The sequence below is a fragment of the Hemiscyllium ocellatum genome, chromosome 30, assembly GCF_020745735.1.
Source record: "Hemiscyllium ocellatum isolate sHemOce1 chromosome 30, sHemOce1.pat.X.cur, whole genome shotgun sequence".
NCBI lineage: Eukaryota > Metazoa > Chordata > Chondrichthyes > Orectolobiformes > Hemiscylliidae > Hemiscyllium > Hemiscyllium ocellatum.
The window spans coordinates 38,543,178-38,562,451 of NC_083430.1; the positions used below are offsets into that span (position 1 = coordinate 38,543,178).

At 41.7% G+C, this 19,274-nt stretch overlaps 1 protein-coding gene across 3 annotated transcripts in view; it reads right to left on the reverse strand.

Annotated features, from left to right (window-relative positions):
* The window catches only part of rps6ka1 (ribosomal protein S6 kinase a, polypeptide 1), a 234,132-nt gene that overhangs the window by 88,126 nt on the left and 126,732 nt on the right, over positions 1-19,274 (reverse strand). For all 3 annotated transcript variants that reach the window (XM_060847548.1, XM_060847547.1, XM_060847549.1), the window contains one exon: positions 56-172. In XM_060847548.1, coding sequence (XP_060703531.1) covers positions 56-172 — 117 coding nt within the window. The remainder of the gene's footprint in view (positions 1-55; positions 173-19,274) is intronic.

Here is a 19,274-nt window from a genome sequence, read left to right on the forward strand (position 1 = left end):
ACATCTCTGAGCTCCTTCTCAAGGTTAGGGTGCTGAAGTCACAAGATTCACTGACCTTTCCAAAGGATCCCTGACCAAGTACTTTCAACAACTCAAAGTGAGATGGATCTGCTTTCTCTGACCCCTCTTTCACGTGATGTGTGATGTTGATCTCTTTTACATTTCCTTCATCCTGAAATACAAAATCAGCCTGTTAAAAAGAAAATATTCCCAACTCACTCTATTCACATCCACAACAAAAGGAGCCTTACATTAGGAGGCCTCTGTTGCCCATGAGCTAAATCTTAGAACTTTATATGTCACAATGATGCACATGGTCGCAGATCAGCCACGATCCCACTGAACAGAGAATAAGGATCAAGAAGCTAAACAGCATACTCTCATCAATGTGTTCCAATGATACAGTGGTGCAGGACTAACAACTTTTAATAGAATGGTAAGCATCAGAGATTGATAGTCAATGCTTGATTATGCCTTTTCAAAGCCAAATACTATACAACTCATTTTCAAAGCTATTTTTGTTGACCCATTCCACAAGAGACATTTCCATCCTGAAGCCATCACCACATCGCTGACATCCATTTTCTCTCCAAAATAATTGGCAATATTGTTGTATCTCAAACACATGTCCATCTCTCAGAACTCTGAATCTCTCTGATCAGGCTTTTCTCCTGCCACAGTATTGAAATGTGAAAATCAAAATCACAAATGATTTTTTTTTGTGACTGTGTGCTATCCAATCTCACTCAAACAGTCAAAGAGTCATAGAGCTATACACCACGGAAACAGAGCCTTTGGTCCAACTCGTCTATGTCGAGCAGATATCCCAAACTAATCTAGTCCCATTTGCTAGCACTTGGCCCATATCCCTCTAAACCCTTCCTATTTATACATCCATCTGGGTGCCTTTTAAATGTTGCAATTGTACCAGCCTTCACCACTTCCTCTGGCAGCTCATTCCATACATGCACCACCCTCTGTGTGAAAAAGTTGTCCCTTAGGTCCCTTTTATATCTTTCCCCCCCTCACCCTAAATCTATGCCCTCTAGTTCTGGACTATTCCACCCCAGAGAAAAGATCTTGTCTATTATCCTATCCATACACTTCATGATTTTATAAACCTCCATGAAGTCACCCCTCAACCTTCAATGTTCCAGGGAAAACAGCCCCAGCCTATTCAACCTCTCCCTATAGCTCAAATGTTCCAACCCTGGCAACATCCTTGTAAATCTTTTCTGAACCCTTTCAAGTTTCACAACATCTTTACGATAGGATATTGCACAAGTGGCCTAACCAACACCCTGTACAGCCGCAACATGACTTCCCAACTCCTATATCAAATGTTCTGATCAATAAAGAAAAGCATGCCAAAACCTTCTTCACTATCTTATCTACTTCCGACTCTACTTTCAAGGAGCTTTAAATCTGCACTCCAAGGTCTCTTTGTTCAGCAAAACTCCTTAGCACCTTACCATTAAGTGTATAAGTACTGCTAAGATTTGTTTTCTCAAAATGCAGCACCTCACATTTACCTAAATTAAATTCCATCTGCTACTCCTCAGCCCATTGGCCCAACGTATCAAGATCCTGTTGTAATCTGAGGTAACCTTCTTCGCTGTCCATTACACCTCCAATTTTGGTGTCATTTGTAAACTCATTAACTATACCTCCTACGTTTATATCCAAATCAATTATATAAAGGATGACAAGTAGTGAACCGATCCTTGTGGCATTCCACTGGTCACAGGCCTCCAGTCTTAAAAAGAACCCTCCACCACCAACCTCTGTCTTCTACCTTTAAGTAAGTACTGCATCCAAATGTCTAGTTCTCCCTGTATTCCATGAAATTTAACCCTGCTAACCAATCTCCCATGGGGAACCTTGTCAAAAGCCTTACTAAAGCACATATAGATCACATCTACCGCTCTGCCCTCATCAATCCTCTTTGTTACTTTTACAAGTTCGTGAGACATGATTTCCCGTGCACAAAGCAATGTTGATAATCCCGAATCAGTCCTTGTCTTTCCAAGTATGTGTAAAAAAGGGTGGCACAGTAGCTCAGTGGTTAACACTACTGCCTCACAGCACGAGGGACCCAGGTTCAATTCCAGCCTCAGGCAACTGTCTGTGTGAAGTCCGCACATTTTCCCCCTGGCTGCATTGGTTTCCTCCCACAGTCCAAAGTTATGCAGACCAGGTGAATTGGCCATGCTAAATTGCCCATTATGTTAGATGTGTTAGTCAGAGAGAAATGGGTCTGGGTGGGTTACTCTTCGAAAGATCGGTGTGGACGTGTTGGGCCAAAGGGCTTGTTTCCACACTGTAGGGAATCTAATCTAAGTCCTGTCCCTCAGGATTCCCTCCAACAACTTGCCCACCACTGACGTCAGGCTCACCGTGCATAGTTCCCTGGCTTGTCATTACCACCTTTCTTAAATAATGGCATCACGTTAGCCAACCTCCAGTCTTCTGACACCTCACCTGTGACTATCAATGATACAAATATCTCAACAAGCGGCCAAGCAATGTCTTCCCTAGCTTCCTACAGAGTTCTAGGGTACACCTAATCAGGTCCTGGGGATTTATCTACCTTTATGCATTTCAAGGCATCCAGCACCTCTGTAATATGGACATTTTTCAACATGTCACCATCTATTTCTTCACATTCTATATCTTCCATGTCCTTCTCCACAGTAAGCACTGATGCAAAATACTTGTTTACTATCTACCCCAACTCCTGCGGCTCCACACAAAGGATGCCTTGCTGATCTTTGAGATGCCCTATTTGTTCCCTAGTTACCCTTTTGTCCTTAATGTATTTGTAAAAACCCTTTGGATTCTCCTTAACCCTATTTGCCAAAGCTATCTCCTGCCCCTTTTTTGCTCTCCTGATTTCCCTCTTAGGTATAGTCCTACTGCCTTTATACTCTTCTAAGGACTCACTCGATCATACCTGTCTATGTCTGATATATACTGCCTTCTTTTTCTTAACCAAACCCTCAGCTTCTCTTGTCATCCAATATTCCCTATGCCTACCAGCCTTTCCTTTCACCCTAACAGGAATATATTGTCCCTGGACTCTTGTTAACTCATGTCTGAAGGCTTCCCATTTTCAAGCTGTCCTTTTATCTGCAAACATCTGCCCTCAATCAGCTTTTGAAAGTTAGAGTCATAGAGATGTACAGCATGAAAAAAGACCCTTCGGTCCAACCCGTCCATGTCGACCGGATATCCCAACCCAATCTAGTCACACCTGCCAGCACCCGGTCCATATCCCTCCAAACCCTTCCTATTCATATACCCATCCAAATGCCTCTTAAATGTTGCAATTGCACCACTTCCTCCGGCAGCTCATTCCATACAGGTACCACCCTTTTTGTGAAAACGTTGCCCCTTAGGTCTCTTTCATATCTTTCCCCTCTCGCCCTAAACATATGCCCTCTAGTTCTGGACTCTCCGACCCCAGGGAAAAGACTTTGCCTATTTATCCTATCCATGCCCCTCATAATTTTGTAAACCTCTATAAGGTCACTCCTCAGCCTCTGACGCTCCAGGGAAAACAGCCCCAGCTTGTTCAGCCTCTCCCTGTAGCTCAGATCCTCCAATCCTGGCAACATTCTTGTAAATCTTTTCTGAACTCTTTCAAGTTTCACAACATCTTTCTGATAGGAAGGAGACCAGAATTGCATGCAATATTCCAACAATGGCCTAACCAATGTCCTGTACAGCCACAACATGACCTCCCAACTCCTGTACTCAATACTCTGACCAATAAAGGAAAGCATACCAAATGCCTTCTTCATTATCCTATCTACCAGCGACTCCACTTTTAAGGACCTGTGAATCTGCACTCCAAGGTCTCTTTGTTTAGCAACATTCCCTAGGACCTTACCATCTCCATTTAAATATGTTTTTTTTATTATTTAGAAATAGTTTTTTATTATACTGTTGTGAGTGTATTAGGGAACCTTTATTTTTGTGAATTTTATATGCTCTATGCTCGGGATGTTTTGGATAGGGTTTCCCCTCCCAAGGGGTCTCGGATTTACCCGGACGATTATGGTTGATCAGTCGGTTAAGTGGTGCACCTGGAATGTCAAACAGGAAGAGACTATTTTCTATTCTCTCCTTCTGTGCAAGGAAAAATATTTTGGTAAACTGGGTGGCTGAGGGCCCCCCTGGACTTTCAAATTGACACAGATTAATTATGGAATGTACTCCCCTTGACTTCTTTATAAATATGGTGCACTGAAAGACCAAATTATTTTATAACTTCTACACAGATATTTTGACTATCCTAACAAGGGCTTTTATTTAATTGAGATTACAAACATGGCTGGTCCGGGGTCCCTTGGGAGAGGAATCCCGCACGAATATGGGTTTTGTTACATATGATGTTAACACATTCCGAGCATGTATCTCACTATCCAACTTCTATGTTATCCGTTGTTTTTTTTTCTCCCTCCCTTTTTTTTCTTTCTCTTATTTGAAAAATGTAAGAGACTCAATTATACACTCTGGTTAATTGTAGGTTAGATTAGTAGATTAGATTAGATTAGACTTTAGATTAGACTTACAGTGTGGAAACAGGCCCTTCGGCCCAACAAGTCCACACCGACCCGCCGAAGCGCAACCCACCCATACCCCTACATTTACCCCTTACCTAACACTACGGGCAATTTAGCTTAGCCAATTCACCTGACCCGCACATCTTTGGACTGTGGGAGGAAACCGGAGCACCCGGAGGAAACCCACGCAGACACGGGGAGAACGTGCAAACTCCACACAGTCAGTCGCCTGAGTCGGGTCTACAGGCGCTGTGAGGCAGCAGTGCTAACCACTGTGCCACCGTGTTGCCCTTAGTAGTTAATTGAGTTTTGCTTTTTTTTCTCTCGGTATTTTTCTTTTGTTAAATTTTGGTTATTATATATTTAAGATTTATTTGTATATCAATGTTTGTACTTGAGAGTTTTGTTTATTTTTGTAAACTTGTTAAAATGTTAAATTTCTAATAAAAATATCTATAAAAAAAGTGTATAAATCCTGAAAATTTAACCTTCCTCCCATTTAGAACTTCAACTGTTAGATCTGGTCTATCCTTTTCCATCACTATTTTAAAACTAATAGAATTATGGTTGCTGGCCTCAAAGGGCTCCCCCACTGACAACTCAGTCACCTGCCCTGTCTTATTTCCCAAGAGTGAGTCAGGTTTTGCACCTTCTCTTGTAGGTACATCCACATACTGACTCAGAACATTTTCTTGTACACACTTAACAAATTCCTCTTCATCTAAACCCTTAACACTATGGCAGTCCAAGTCTATGTGTGGAAAATTAAAATCCCCTATCATAATGACCCTATTATTCTTACAGATAACTGAAATCTCCTTACAAATTTGTTTCTCAATTTCCCACTGACTATTAGACCGTCCATAATAAAATCCCTATTGGGTAATCATCCCTTTCTTCTTTCTCAGTTCCACCCAAATAACTTCCTTGGATGTATTCCTGGGAACATCCTTCCTAAGTACAACTGTAATGCTATCCCAAATCAAAAACAGCACTCTCCCTCCTCTCCTGCCTCACTTTCTATCCTTCCATTTGTAACCAAGAACACTAAGTTGCCAGTCCTGTCCATCCCTAAGTCACATTCTGTAATTGCTGTAATATCCTAGTCCAATGTTCCTAATCATACCCTGAGTTCATCTGCCTTCCCTGTTAGGCCTCTTGCACTGAAATAAATGCAGTTTAATTTATCAGTCCTACCTTGGTCTCTGCTTTGTTCCTGCCTGACCTGACCATTTGACTCACTTCTTTTCTCAACTGTACCACTCTCAGATTGACCTGTTTCCTCATTATGTCCTGGGTCTCCCCCTACCCCCACCCCTACCACCACCATCACGACCTTACTAGTTTAAATCCTCCCGAGCAAATCTCCCTGCCAGTATATTAGTCCCCTTATAATTCAGGTGTAATCCATCCTTATGTACAGATTGCTTCTACCCCAGAAGAGATTCCAATGATCCAAAAATGTGAATCCTTCTCCCGTACACCAGCTCCTCAACCACGCATTCATCTTCCCAGCCCTCCTATTCCTACCCTCACTAGCTCTTAGTACCAGGAGTATTCCAGATATTACTACCCTCCAGGACCGCTTTTTTAAATTCCTACCTAACTTTCTATATTCTCCCTTCAGAATCTCATCCTTTTCCTTTCCTATGTCGTTCATACCAATGTGTACAATGACCTCCTGATGGTCCATCTCTCCTTTGAGAACATTCTGCATCCTCTCTGAGACATCCTTGATTCTGGCACCAGGGAGACAACACATCATTCTGTTTTTTTGCTGCTGGCCGCAGAAACATCTGTCTGTGCCCCTGACTAGAGAGTCCCCTAACACAATCGATTGCTTGGAACTTGATGTACCCCTCATTACATTAGAGCCAGTCTTGATACCAGAAACTTGGCTGTTCATGCTCCATTCCCCTGAAAGTCTATCATCCTCTACATTTTCCAAAACAGCATACTTATTTGAAATGGGGATAGCCACAGAAGACTTCTGTACTACCCGCCTACCTGTTCTACCTTTCTTGGAGTTAACCAATCTACCTGACTGTCTCTACAGCTTTTCTCCCTTCCTATAAATGTCATCCATCACACCCCCAGCTCTTGTAAATTCCTCATTGCCTTAACTGTCACACCAACCGATCCATTTGATCTGACAGGATTTGCAACCTGGGTGGGGGAGTTCAGAACTAGAGGGCATATGTTTAGGGTGAGAGGGGAAAGATATAAAAGGGACCTAAGGGGCAACTTTTTCACACAGAGGGTGGTACGTGTATGGAATGAGCTGCCAGAGGAAGTGGTGGAGGCTCGCACAATTGCAACATTTAAAAGGCATCTGGATGGGTATATGATTAGGAAGGGTTTGGAGGGATATGGGCCAGGTGCTGGCAAGTGGGACTAGGTTGGATTAGGATCTGGTCGGCATGGACAAGTTGGACTAAAGGATGTGTTTCCATGCTGTACATCTCTATAACTCTATGAACTCTAAAATGAGCACTATTTTATTCAAGTCCCTGCATTGTCTCATTTCTATCCATCTCTCTCTGTTACAGTTAATCTCCAACTGTGACCTTTTATGCATCCCTAACTCCTTTACTCTAAAACTGTCAGGCATATCTTCAGCTGTTAAGGAGCTAAGTACTGAAATTCGCTTCTTAAATTCTCTTAAAATCTTGGTCCCCCTGTATGACACTAATTAAAATCTACTTCTTTCACCACAGTTTTAATGATCTCTTTTGATCTCTCTTCCTTCAGCTCAAATGTCAATTTTTGTCTGATTATTATTCTTTTGAAATGCATTGGGACATTTCCCTATCTTAAAAGTATTGCATAAATGCAATTTATACTTTAGTTAGGTATAAATGAGGGAATTATTCCACAACAAGACATAATTATGGCTTTAATATGGCTCTTAACTGTCTCTCAAATTATTCCAGAGACCTGCACATAGTGCCAACTCCAGATGGAAGAACATTTCAGATAACATTCATGCCATTAAAGTTGAGTTTACCTTTGATCAATTTGGATACAAGTACTGCACCTTAAGTTGAAATATTTTTCACCTCGCTCCTTATAGGACATTATAATGTTCCCATCATTTTTGTCCTTTTAAGGGCCAAATATCCAGGTTTTTCTAACTTTTCCTAATAACTTAATCCTAATATTGAAAATCAAATTTATGACGCCTCTCTGCACCACTGTATTTTGTTCTTGTATTTTGGTTACCAGAACTGAACATAATACAGAAGAAACCACCTGGTCAGAACAATATACATTTACATAGGACCAGATAATAAAGCAAAATGTTGTAAACTATTTGACAGGAACATTGTTCGAAAAATAAATACCATATAGAAATGTCTGATGGCCTCAGGCTTGGGCTTTAATTTAAGAATTCTGTTTTCTCTAATTGCAGCTATCCAATACTTTCCCCTGTTTTGCTCATAGTGTCACAATGAAGCAAGGAGTAGTCAGCTGACTGCCCACTTTTCAATCTTCCTGATCAATCGCAGCAAAGGTTTGAAGTTTTTTAACATGAAGCTATACCTTTCTCCAAGCAAAAACGGTAAATAACTGATAGAGAACCTTTCACAAGCTTTTCTTGAGTTAAAATATAGAATAAATTTATTTTTTATTAAGCCCACAAACAAACATACGTACAAAATGAAATGGGATTGGGTTCAGTAGAAAAGGATGTAAAATGAATTTACAATTTAGAGCAGAAAATGGAGGCAGCTGCGTGAGAAACGGAGAATGAAATTGAAGGAGAAGCAGCAACAATAGATGATTGACACCCGATTTCAGTTCCAGTGTGGTACAGATAGTAACACTAGCAGCAATGAATTCCTGTTCCAATGTGTTGGCAAGAGGTACAGCATTTCATGCCTCCCATCAAATGACCTGGATGGTTTTATTGACCTTGAGTAAAATGTTAATTTCAAATTCATATTGCCAATTGTTTAGATTAGATTACTTACAGTGAGGAAACAGGCCCTTCGGGCCAACAAGTCCACACCGACCCGCCGAAGCGCAACCCACCCATACCCCTACATTTACCCCTTACCTAACACTACGGGCAATTTAGCATGGCCAATTCACCTGACCCGCACATCTTTGGACTGTGGGAGGAAACCGGAGCACCCGGAGGAAACCCACGCAGACACGGGGAGAACGTGCAAACTCCACGCAGTCAGTCGCCTGAGGTGGGAATTGAACCCGGGTCTCTGGTGCTGTGAGGCAGTAGTGCCACCGTGCTGCCCTAATCCATTTAAGTTTCATGAAACTTGACCAACCTGTGTGGGTGAGGTGATGCCTGTGGTTATTTTACATCAGTGTTTTTGGTCCCTTTGTAAAAGCATTTCAGTTCACAAACATCCCAGGTATTAAACGGCACGGTGGCACAGTGGTTAGCACTGCTGCCTCGCAGTGCCTGAGACCTGGGTTCAATACCCGACTCAGGCGACTGACTGTGTGGAGTTTGCATGTTCTCCCCGTGTCTGCGTGGGTTTCCTCCGGGTGCTCCGGTTTCCTCCCACAGTCCAAAGATGTGCGGGTCAGGTGAATTGGCCATGCTAAATTGCCCGTAGTGTTAGGTAAGGTAATGTAGGGGTAAGAGTGGGTCGCGCTTCGGCGGGTCGGTGTGGACTTGTTGGACCGAAGGGCCTGTTTCCACACTGTAAGTCTAATCTAATCTAAACTGACTGATGGGATTCAAAGATCGGTAGACAGTGGGGTACCGATAACCTCACTGAACTCATAATCCAAAACCTCAGGCTAATGTTCTGGGTACAGGGGTTTGAAAACCACTATGGCAGATGGTATAATTTGAATTGCTACCCAAATGTTAGACCATGGGTTACTGTTCTTGATAGTCATTAAAAACCCATCTAGTTCAATTAGGCCCTTTGCAGAAGAAAATTTGCTATTCTGGCCTTGCTTGGTTTACATGAGTCCAAACCCCACAACAATATTATTGACTCTTAATTACCCTTTGAAATGGTCTTGTATGCCATTCAGTATATTAGAAACTGATGGATCACCAGCAAAGACAAATCCATCAAAAACAACAAAAGCAAGCATAGCCTCGGTGACCATGTAAAGCTCTTCCTAACAATATTCTGGAGGCATGTGCCAAAATTGGGATAGCCATCCCATAGACTAGTCAAATAACAACTTGACATTGTCAAACCACAGCGTCATAGCCTACAATGTTCCAGATACGATCATCACTAACCTTGAGTATGCAACTGTCTCACCAGCTGGACAGACCCAACATAGGGTGGCAAAATAGCATGCATTCAGGAAGGAGACAAGAAGTTTCAACATTGATTCCATATCCCAAGTCTCATGACACCAGGTCAAATAGGGGCAAGCAAACCTCCAGCTACTACCTGCCCTCAGCTGACGAATCGGAAATCCTCCATATTGACCACTACTTGAAAGAAGGACTAAAAGTGGTAAGACTACTCTGGGAGAGGGAACATTAATATCCTTCACTGAGAGTGGCACCGTTACTGACTCAGCTGAGTGAACTTTAAAGAAGCTAGCTATCAGACTGTGTCTGGCCAGGTGGTGAAGAAATCAACAAGATAGGAAATCTACTTGACTTCATTCTCATTAACCTACCTATTGCCTATACATCTGACCATAACACTATTGGTATCTGAACAGTCAATGTGGAGTCAAAGTTCTATCTTCATGATGAGGTTACCCTCTGTTTCCTGTGCACAATTACAGTGCTAAAGCTCCACATTAAGCTGTTGCATGACAGTTACAACACTCTCATCTATCCAATTCAGTGGGAAATTGTCCAGGGATGTCCTGTCCACAAAAAGCAAGGTAAATCCAACAGGGGCATTAACCACTCTAGCAGCATACCATTGATGCTCAGCAAAGTGATGGAAAGGGTTGTCGACAGTGTCATCAAGTAGCACTTGCAAAGGAATAATCTGTTTACTGACGCTCAGTTTGTGATTTGTATGTTCCTGACATCATTAAGATTTTGGTTCAAATATGGACAAAAAAGCTGAACTCAAAAGGAGAGGTGCAAATGACTGCTCTTGATCTCCAGGCAGCAATCTACAGAATATGGCATCAAGGAGTACAGCAAAACTGGAGTCAATGAAAATCGGGGGTAAAACTCTCTGCCGGTTGGGGTCATGCCTAGTTCAAAGGAAGATGGTTGTGCTTGTTGGAAATAAATAATCTCTAGGGACAACACTCTAGGAGCTCTTCAGGGTAGTGTCCTCGATCAAATCACCATTAACTCCTTCATCAAAACGTCCCTCCACCATAAAATCACAAGTAGTGATATTTGCTGATGATTGTAGAATGTTCAGCACTACTTACAACTCCTCAGATACCGAAGCAGTCTGGATCTATATGCAGCAAGACCTGGACACTATTCAGGATTGGGCTGATAAGTTGCAATTATATTTGTACCATGCAAGTGTTTGACAATGACCATCAAGATGCACTGCGATACCTCACCAAGGTTCTTTCAAAAACACCTTTGAAACTCACAATCTTATCACTTAGAAGGATAGAGACAGTAGATGCTTGGGTAATATGCAGCAAAACTTGGACAATATCCAGATTTGGGGTGACAAGTGGCAAATAATGTTCAGGCAATGCAATACAGCATTTAATGACAACACCATCATTGAATCCCCACAAACAACATCTTCAAGGTTATTATTGACTAGAAACTGAATTAGACTAGTCATGTAAGTACTGTTGCTATAAGAGTAGGTGAGAGGCCAGGAACCAGTGACTCACCTCCTGACTCCCCAGAGAGATCGGCCACCCTTGATCTTTATCCAATGTCAAATGACTGCTTCCTTGTCTGAGGAGTCAGAAATAGTGAACATTTTGAGGTTAACCATGATCACCCCCTCTTCTGAAGTTATGAGGGAGGTAAGTCATTGACAAAGAAGCTGAAGATGGTTGGGCCAGAGACATTACTCAGAGGAACTCCTGCACAGATGTCCTGGAGCTGAGATGACTGACCTCAAACAACTGCAACCATCTACCTTTGTGACAGGCGTGACCCCAATCAACATTGAGTTTTCTCCTGTTTCCCACTCATTCCCATTTTCCTAGCGCTTCTTGATATCACACTTGTTCAAATGTAGCCTTGTTGTCAAGGGCAATCACTCTCACCCCATTGCCACAGAACAGCAACACCACTTTGTGGAGAAGAAGGCATCAAGAGTTAAAAATAGTTTTAAATTAGAAGCACTTGTCTTTTCTGTCAGAAATAGAAATATCTAATGTTATAGAAATAAAGTTTAGCAGGCATCAATGGAGCTCAATTATGCAAATATTAATTTAACAATTTGAACATTTTAGTTCTGCTTACAGTACATTTCTTCCTTCTCCTTTTTTGTCTAGTTTCACTCTCTATTATTTTAGCAGTATACTCTATTCTGATTGAGAACCAGTCCTCCAGTCTGAAAGTCAAAGCTATATTTAAAAATTATGGTGTGAGAAGTGCCTGCAGAAAACATCCTTTACATTTTCTCATTATTTTTAACATTATTCCATAAAGAGCAGAAACAGCAGGCACAGAAGTGCACAGACATGATGACATTTTTATGACTGAGTATATAGTCATATGAGGAGTAACAAAATCCAACCATAGATGGAGGCAAAAAAGTAAAAGCTCTGTGTAGTCATAAAAATTCACAGACTGAGGTGAGTGGGGAGGAGTGAAGAGTACATCAACAGCTTAGAAAATCACATAACTGCACTGACTGTAATGCATAACAAAAGAATAATCACAGGCATGAAGTTGTGAAGATCTGTAATTGATCCAGTGTAAGCAGAAATACTAGTGGCATTCAATGATACATTGAAATTATAACGAAAGTCATTACATCAGCAATACAAAAGTCTTTAATTGTAGATGGGACTTCAGCTTTGCTGGCATCATCCCTAGCTGCCCTGAAGAAGAAAGCAGTCAGCTGCCCTCCTAAATCACTGTAGTTCATGCAGTATAGATATAGTTTGCTGTTAGAAAGGACATTTGATGTGATGTGAAGAAATTGCCATATGGTTTCTGTGTCAGGATAACGTGATATAGAGAACTTAAAGATAATGGTTTTCCCATCCATCTATTATTTTAGACTACCTTGATGTTAGCATTTGAGGATTTGATTAGGCAAGTCGTTTTGGCAGTGCATCTTGTTGCCACCATGTGCCAGTAATGGATGAAATGAATGCTTACTAATGAATATTAATCAAGAAGGAATTAATTAAGGTACACTTTGGCATGTGGGTCATTGCAAAGAAAAGGAGGATGGGGGTGTACTGTGCATTTGTGAAAAAGAAAGATTGAAAATATGGGACAAACCGAATCCCAGCAATGACAACTGGGAACATGGGAAAACTACCTCAAAATTGGAATGATCCCATAAAATCTGGGATAGCTGGTTAATCTGGTGCCAACCACCTTGATATCATTGGCACTCATCCAAGCAAGTGGACACTTACTTGTCCCTTGTATTTAGTGAGGGGGCACAGGAGGTAAGATATATGTTAGAATCTTCAGCTTCTCCCCTACTCTTGTGTCTACAATACTTATGTGGCTGCTCCAGTTAGGTTTGTAGTTAAAGTTTTGATGGTGGGGTATTCAGCAAGAGTTGTAGTCTCTCTTTTTGCCTGGAAACTTTTGTGACATATTAAGTATTTGCCACTTACCACCAAAAACCTGAATGTTATTCAGGTTTTCTGCAAGCATGGATCTCTTCATTATTGAGGAATTGTGAGTGGAACTGAATAATGTTCAATGCTGACTCATGTTGGAAGGAAGGGGGTTGATGAAGTCACTAAAGATTGTTAAGCCTACCTGTCTTGAGGAACACTGCTCGCAGAACTGAATAATTCACAAATGTTAACATCTGACGCTAAAGTAGTTTTCACCTTAATCCTTAAGAGGGCCCTCCACCTTAAACATTTCATAGTTAACACTTAACATCAGAAATATGAACTCTGACAACACATACTAAATAAATCTTACCCTGCATTAATACAGTTCACCCCTCAGTTCAACGTTACAAGAATATGAAAGCTATTAGTGCTGATAGATGATGTCAGTGCTAATGGCTGATAAGGAGTACCTTAATTTCCCACTTCCTTCCTGAGCTGTCTATTTAAAAACATATTTACATTAACAGCTTGGTGACACTTGCAACTATAATTGAGATGCCATTTATGTAGTAACTTGCTCCTGCCATGTATGTACAATCTTTTTTGGATGAAGGTATTATTAGAAGCTGAGGTACATAAGTCTAGAGAAAGATTTTTGATTACTTTTAAATAGGTGACAAAAAAAAACTGCAATGCCGTTAATTAGGTATCAGTCGCGCATAGGACTTTTTATCTGGATGGCAATGGAGGCCATTAATATATCTTATATGTTGCTATAAGTCCTGTTGAGACTAATAACTTTTTAAAAAGAATTCCAACTTGTAGTAAATAGCTGATAGAATGATACATCAATATTTCACGTGTTAAGTCAATTACTACAACAAATATCAAAAACAAATCTGACTTTGTGGATAATTTATTCTTTAATCCAAAGAATGGAATAGCCACCTACTAATTCTTAGCCCAATCAAAAGAACACACTTGACATATATACCTTACAGGAGAAAGTGAGGACTGCAGATGCTGGAGATCAGAGCTGAAAATGTGTTGCTGGAAAAGCGCAGCAGGTCAGGCAGCATCCAAGGAGCAGGAGTGTCGACGTTTCAGGCATGAGCCCTTCTTCAGGATTTAGGAGATTCCTGAAGAACGGCTCATGCCCGAAACATCGACTCTCCTGCTCCTTGGATGCTGCCTGACCTGCTGTGCTTTTCCAGCACCACATTTTCAGCATGTATACCTTACACTTTCCTTTACTTGTGCTATAAATTTTTCTCAGAATCCATCTGAAGTGACTCTTCCTTTTGAGGGTTTATTCCTTTTTTTTATTCAGCCTGGCAACTAGGAACCTTAGAACAGTCATTCACAGTGAGGTTTTTACTATCCTGGAGAATCTCCCTCTGGACCAAGGGGAGTAACATTTTTAGCCTTATTTTAACACCCCAGAATTGGATCTTTTCAGTCTGAGGAAGAGTTTCCACTCACATTCCTGCACAGGCAAACAGAGCAGAATATTATTTTCTTTGGCTCAGTCTGAATTATGTTGCGTCTTTTGTTCATAACTGCAAGGCCTAATGAGTTTTCTTACATTTTCTGAGTAAACCTGTTTCATTAATTACATACACTGCCCCTATAGCATCTCTCACATCTGATTTTCACCCCATCTTACCATGTTCTGTTCCAGGAATAACTTCACATTTAGCGAACATCTGCTGAGAGAGTGGCACCCCTTGCACCCATGCCATTTTAAAAAATCTGTTGTACACCTTGGTGACCACTGGCATTCTGAAGCTGTCCTGCTTGGTCAAAGATGGAGTCTGAATATGGCAGAGAAAGGGAAATTGGTACCATGATTCTTCACAAGGAACCTGGTGGACGGGGTCCAGAGGTGAGGTGTCCTTTTCCCAGAGGACTGGCAGAGGAAGTCATGCCACCAGATGACAGCCTGATATGAGCTCACTGCCCTCTCCAGAATGCAGAGGAAGACCCCACAATGCAGAAAGAAAGTCAATGACTTCCTTCACTCCCACCAGGATAGGTGCCACATTCTTCTCTCTGGCACTTCACACTATCTTAGCATTGCACACCTCTTCCACTGAGGCTCATACTCTGCCACTCTCCATTACATGCTACACCTTTCCTCACTCAGTTTTACATTCCTCCTGCCAACCTCTCATACCACTACTCCTTCCTCCTCTGTCTTTCAGTGTATCTTACCACCTTTCATTTACATATACCAACATGAATAACTGTGCCACACACTAAAATCTCACTCATTGCCCTCTTTTGTTCACTAAAGAAGACATGCCATAACTTCACACCACTTCCAATCATTTGGCCATGACGTCTCCTCATTCTTTTGTTTTGTAGGTTACACCAGCCTACTCATGGCTTTTGTGGAGAAACGCTTGGCCTCCCCAGAACCACCAGCATTTACATTTGAGAACTTGAGTATGCAGAATTGAGAGGAAACATTGGCAAGGTTTCCACCCAAGGTCCTAGCAGCCCAGATATTGACATATCAGAAGGAACCATAAACAAACCATATTCGGGTACACAACATAGTGAGCACCTCAAAGTGGAGCTCTGCGGCTGGCTAAGGATATGGCCCAGAAAGCTGGCATGTGCAAAACTGTCAGAGACCATGCATCTGCTCAGCCCAACAAAGAGATGACCCTGTGTCTGTAATCAGGGACTTCATCCAAATGCAACAGGTAGAGTAGCAGCAGCACACAGGCATATGTGATGCAATGGCACTCACTGCCTAGAAGTTGTGCCAGTGCAGCGAATCATGTGATTGTCTGGCTGTTTCCATGAACAGATTGGTGGCCCACCCTTCAGCCCCAGGACTGAAGGAATGGCAGACAGAAGTGGAGATCTTGACTCAGTCCAGGTAACTCTGCCTCAAGAAGACAGTGTAGTGTAAGGAGGCACTCAAGTAGAGATGGAACCACACATAGGCCTCTCTGTATTTTTTGTTGAAGTCATAGCAGAGGAGGCCAGGTCATGCACCTCCATCCTGCCCCTCAGATCCATGGAAGTTCAAGTTTAAGAAAATTAATTTGCCTTTGGCAAGATGACGCTCAACCTGACTAGCATGTCAACACACAAGAGCCCCTTGAGGTTATCCAACAAACCTTAAGTGCCAAAAGGTTCCAAGGCCAAAGAGGAACCCTCTGCCCAAGCTATGGAGGCAGCTAATGCATTAAGATGTATTGGGAGGGAGAGAAAGAATATCAACCTGTACTAGGCCACTCTGAATATGCTTTCAGGCAATTTCTTTCCTCCTGCACACTTTATTTATATCATGATGGAATGTGACAGTAAGTGCTCCTCTGCCAGTGGTTTCCAACCTTTGCTTGAAACAGTGAGCCCCCAAATGTCTACACTGCCTTCCTAGTGGTCTATCCTGTTAACCCTTCAGACTTCACACATCCCCAAGTTCCCAACTAAACCATCTATATTTGCATACACAGCCCCTAACATATGAGGTAGCCATGCCAGTGTTTTGTTCATTGTCCTTCCCCATCCACCTTGAAACCAGGGTGCTCCTGTTTGTGGATGATCCCCACCTCTTGCATTACACCAAGCCATTTTTAATGTCTTGCACTCTTTAAAAATCCTCTTTGAACATCCATTCACAATCACACTCTGCTCTTGCCCACAGCCTGCAGCCCACAGTCCCTAAGAGTAACCTGCTCAGGCTCAGTCCCACAGCAACAGCTGCACTTGCACCATGTGGATGGATTAGCCAGACTGACCATGGACCACTCCTTCAATTGACATGAGCAGGAACCCCAGACAAGATGTGCCCAGACCTCTGACTGGTGCCTATATATCTCCCCAACCACGTTTGCCTAACACCCATCTCAGACTTGCCATTACACAGCCCAACAGACTGACCATGGCCCACACTCTGGACTGCTGAAGCACTGACCCCTGACCATGAAAATCCTGACAAAATGTCTGAACATGATAGACACTCCTGACTGGCATGGCAGGGTGTCCTTATTGGGTCGCCCGGCTGATAGATGCCTCCGTGAATTTCAGTTAGGACTACATCTTTAAGACTTTGAAGCATGGCTGTTGCTTGCTAAACAAGCAGTATGTTTGTCATGTAAGCTGCTGCCAAATGGTAGAGGAGTGACATTGACAGAGCACATTATTGTTGAACAAGATTTGTATCCCCTTGGCTAAGAATGGCTTAGCAGCAAGGTAAGCTGCTTGTTTTTGTGACTGCGCCAATTAGCAAGGCAGGCCAAAACAAGTCATGGTAGGTATTCTGTGAGCATGCAGGTAGGCACTAAATAAGTGAATACTAAGGGATCATGTGAGCATCCCAGAGATACAGCCTGGTCCACTCTATAAGTTAGGTGCTATCCCTTTGCGCAAGGTAACTCTGCTGAAGATTATTGTTAGTGCACCCTGCAAAGCAAGTCTGAGCACACTGTCAGTAAATAGTAGAAGTGCCAAAATGGTCATGATGTGTTGGCAGATCCCTGATGACTAAACCGATGGAGGAGGAGTGTGTTTCCTGGTGTCCACTGATCATGCCCTGGACTGCAGTTTGGTCATAGGCAACATGGAGGTCTCACAGAGCAAACATTATGTGAATTCGCCAAGTTCATGATTTGGTTTCCGTATCGAGTTTTCCTGGCATCTAACTCATTCGGCGGATTTGCTAAAGTGGAAAGCTTAAAATTAATGTGGGAAGTTGTGGAAAAACAAGGAATTAAACAAACATTAATACTCTCACATTGTCATGTCACTTGTGAAAAGCATAAAAGATGATCTGGCCTTGAGGTGGACCTTGTTGCATTTTTCATCTGATTCTGCCACACATCTTGCCATAGCCCATGTTGTTCAGATCCCTAAAGAAGACTGCCTATAAAGACTCTATTGCCTCTATTTGCTTCTTCTTTCCTGATCCAGGCAATGTCAAAATACTGACTGTACTCAGTAATATTTTAGGAAAGCCAGTAGCCCGATATTTATTTTGCTTCTTTCCTCATTGTAAATGAATCATATAACCTTATCTTGGTAAAATTACTAATAGCTATTCATAGGAGTCTAGTTCTCCTTCACCTTGGAAGTAAATAGATAATTTAAAGGACAACCGTTTACAAGCAAACATTTTTGACACTTACCTCGACCCTTCAAGATTCATAGAATCCACTATTAATGTATAGGCTGCTGCCATTGCCTCTAAATATAAATCATTCACATCTCCCAATAAAACAATCTAAGCCTTCCTTGATGTCTGACAATCAAAAAAAGAACAGGTCTACTGTCAGACAGACTTCAGAACAGATTACATGCACATACACGGCAAAAACTTATTACACCCAATATGAGAAATCACAGGTGAGTATTTTAAACCAAGTATACTGCCATACAGTTACTTGTCATTGGCTATAATTATAGTTTTCAGCTAGATGATCATTGATGAGTTCATCAATAATCTAATATATGTGTGTTAATTTGTGATTTATGTTTTATAATTAATGATGCCATTTTTTTCTAGCCTCCTCACTGCCTCCAAACCTGCTAACATTTACGGTACAGTTCTGTCGGTAGTTGCTTCTCTTCGGATACCATGAACCTTTACTTTTTAGCAATGGGTATTGATTGATTGTCAACTGATAACGATTGAATACATGAATTTAACGGAATAATTCAATTGAGTATGTTTCAATTTTTTTTGCAGTATGTTTCAATCTTAGCCAAATGTTTACAAGCACTTCAAGCAGGGGTTACTTTTGATGAACAGAGATTTAACTGCCTTCACAATTCAGGTCCTCTTATTCAACAGAGAGGCGGACTAAATATAAGACAATGTGGGTTATCATTAAACCATAACAAGGGATAATTTTGAAAATGCAATAATAAGGGTTCTTGGTAGTTCAGTTGGCTGGAAACTAGTTTGTAATGCAGAATGATGGCAACAGCATGGGTTAGGTTGAGTTTACCAAGAAAAACTCTATTTCTCAATGTTTCCCCTTGCCTAAGGCATGATGACCCTCAGGTTAAACTACCACCAGTCATCTGTGTCTAATGACTGAG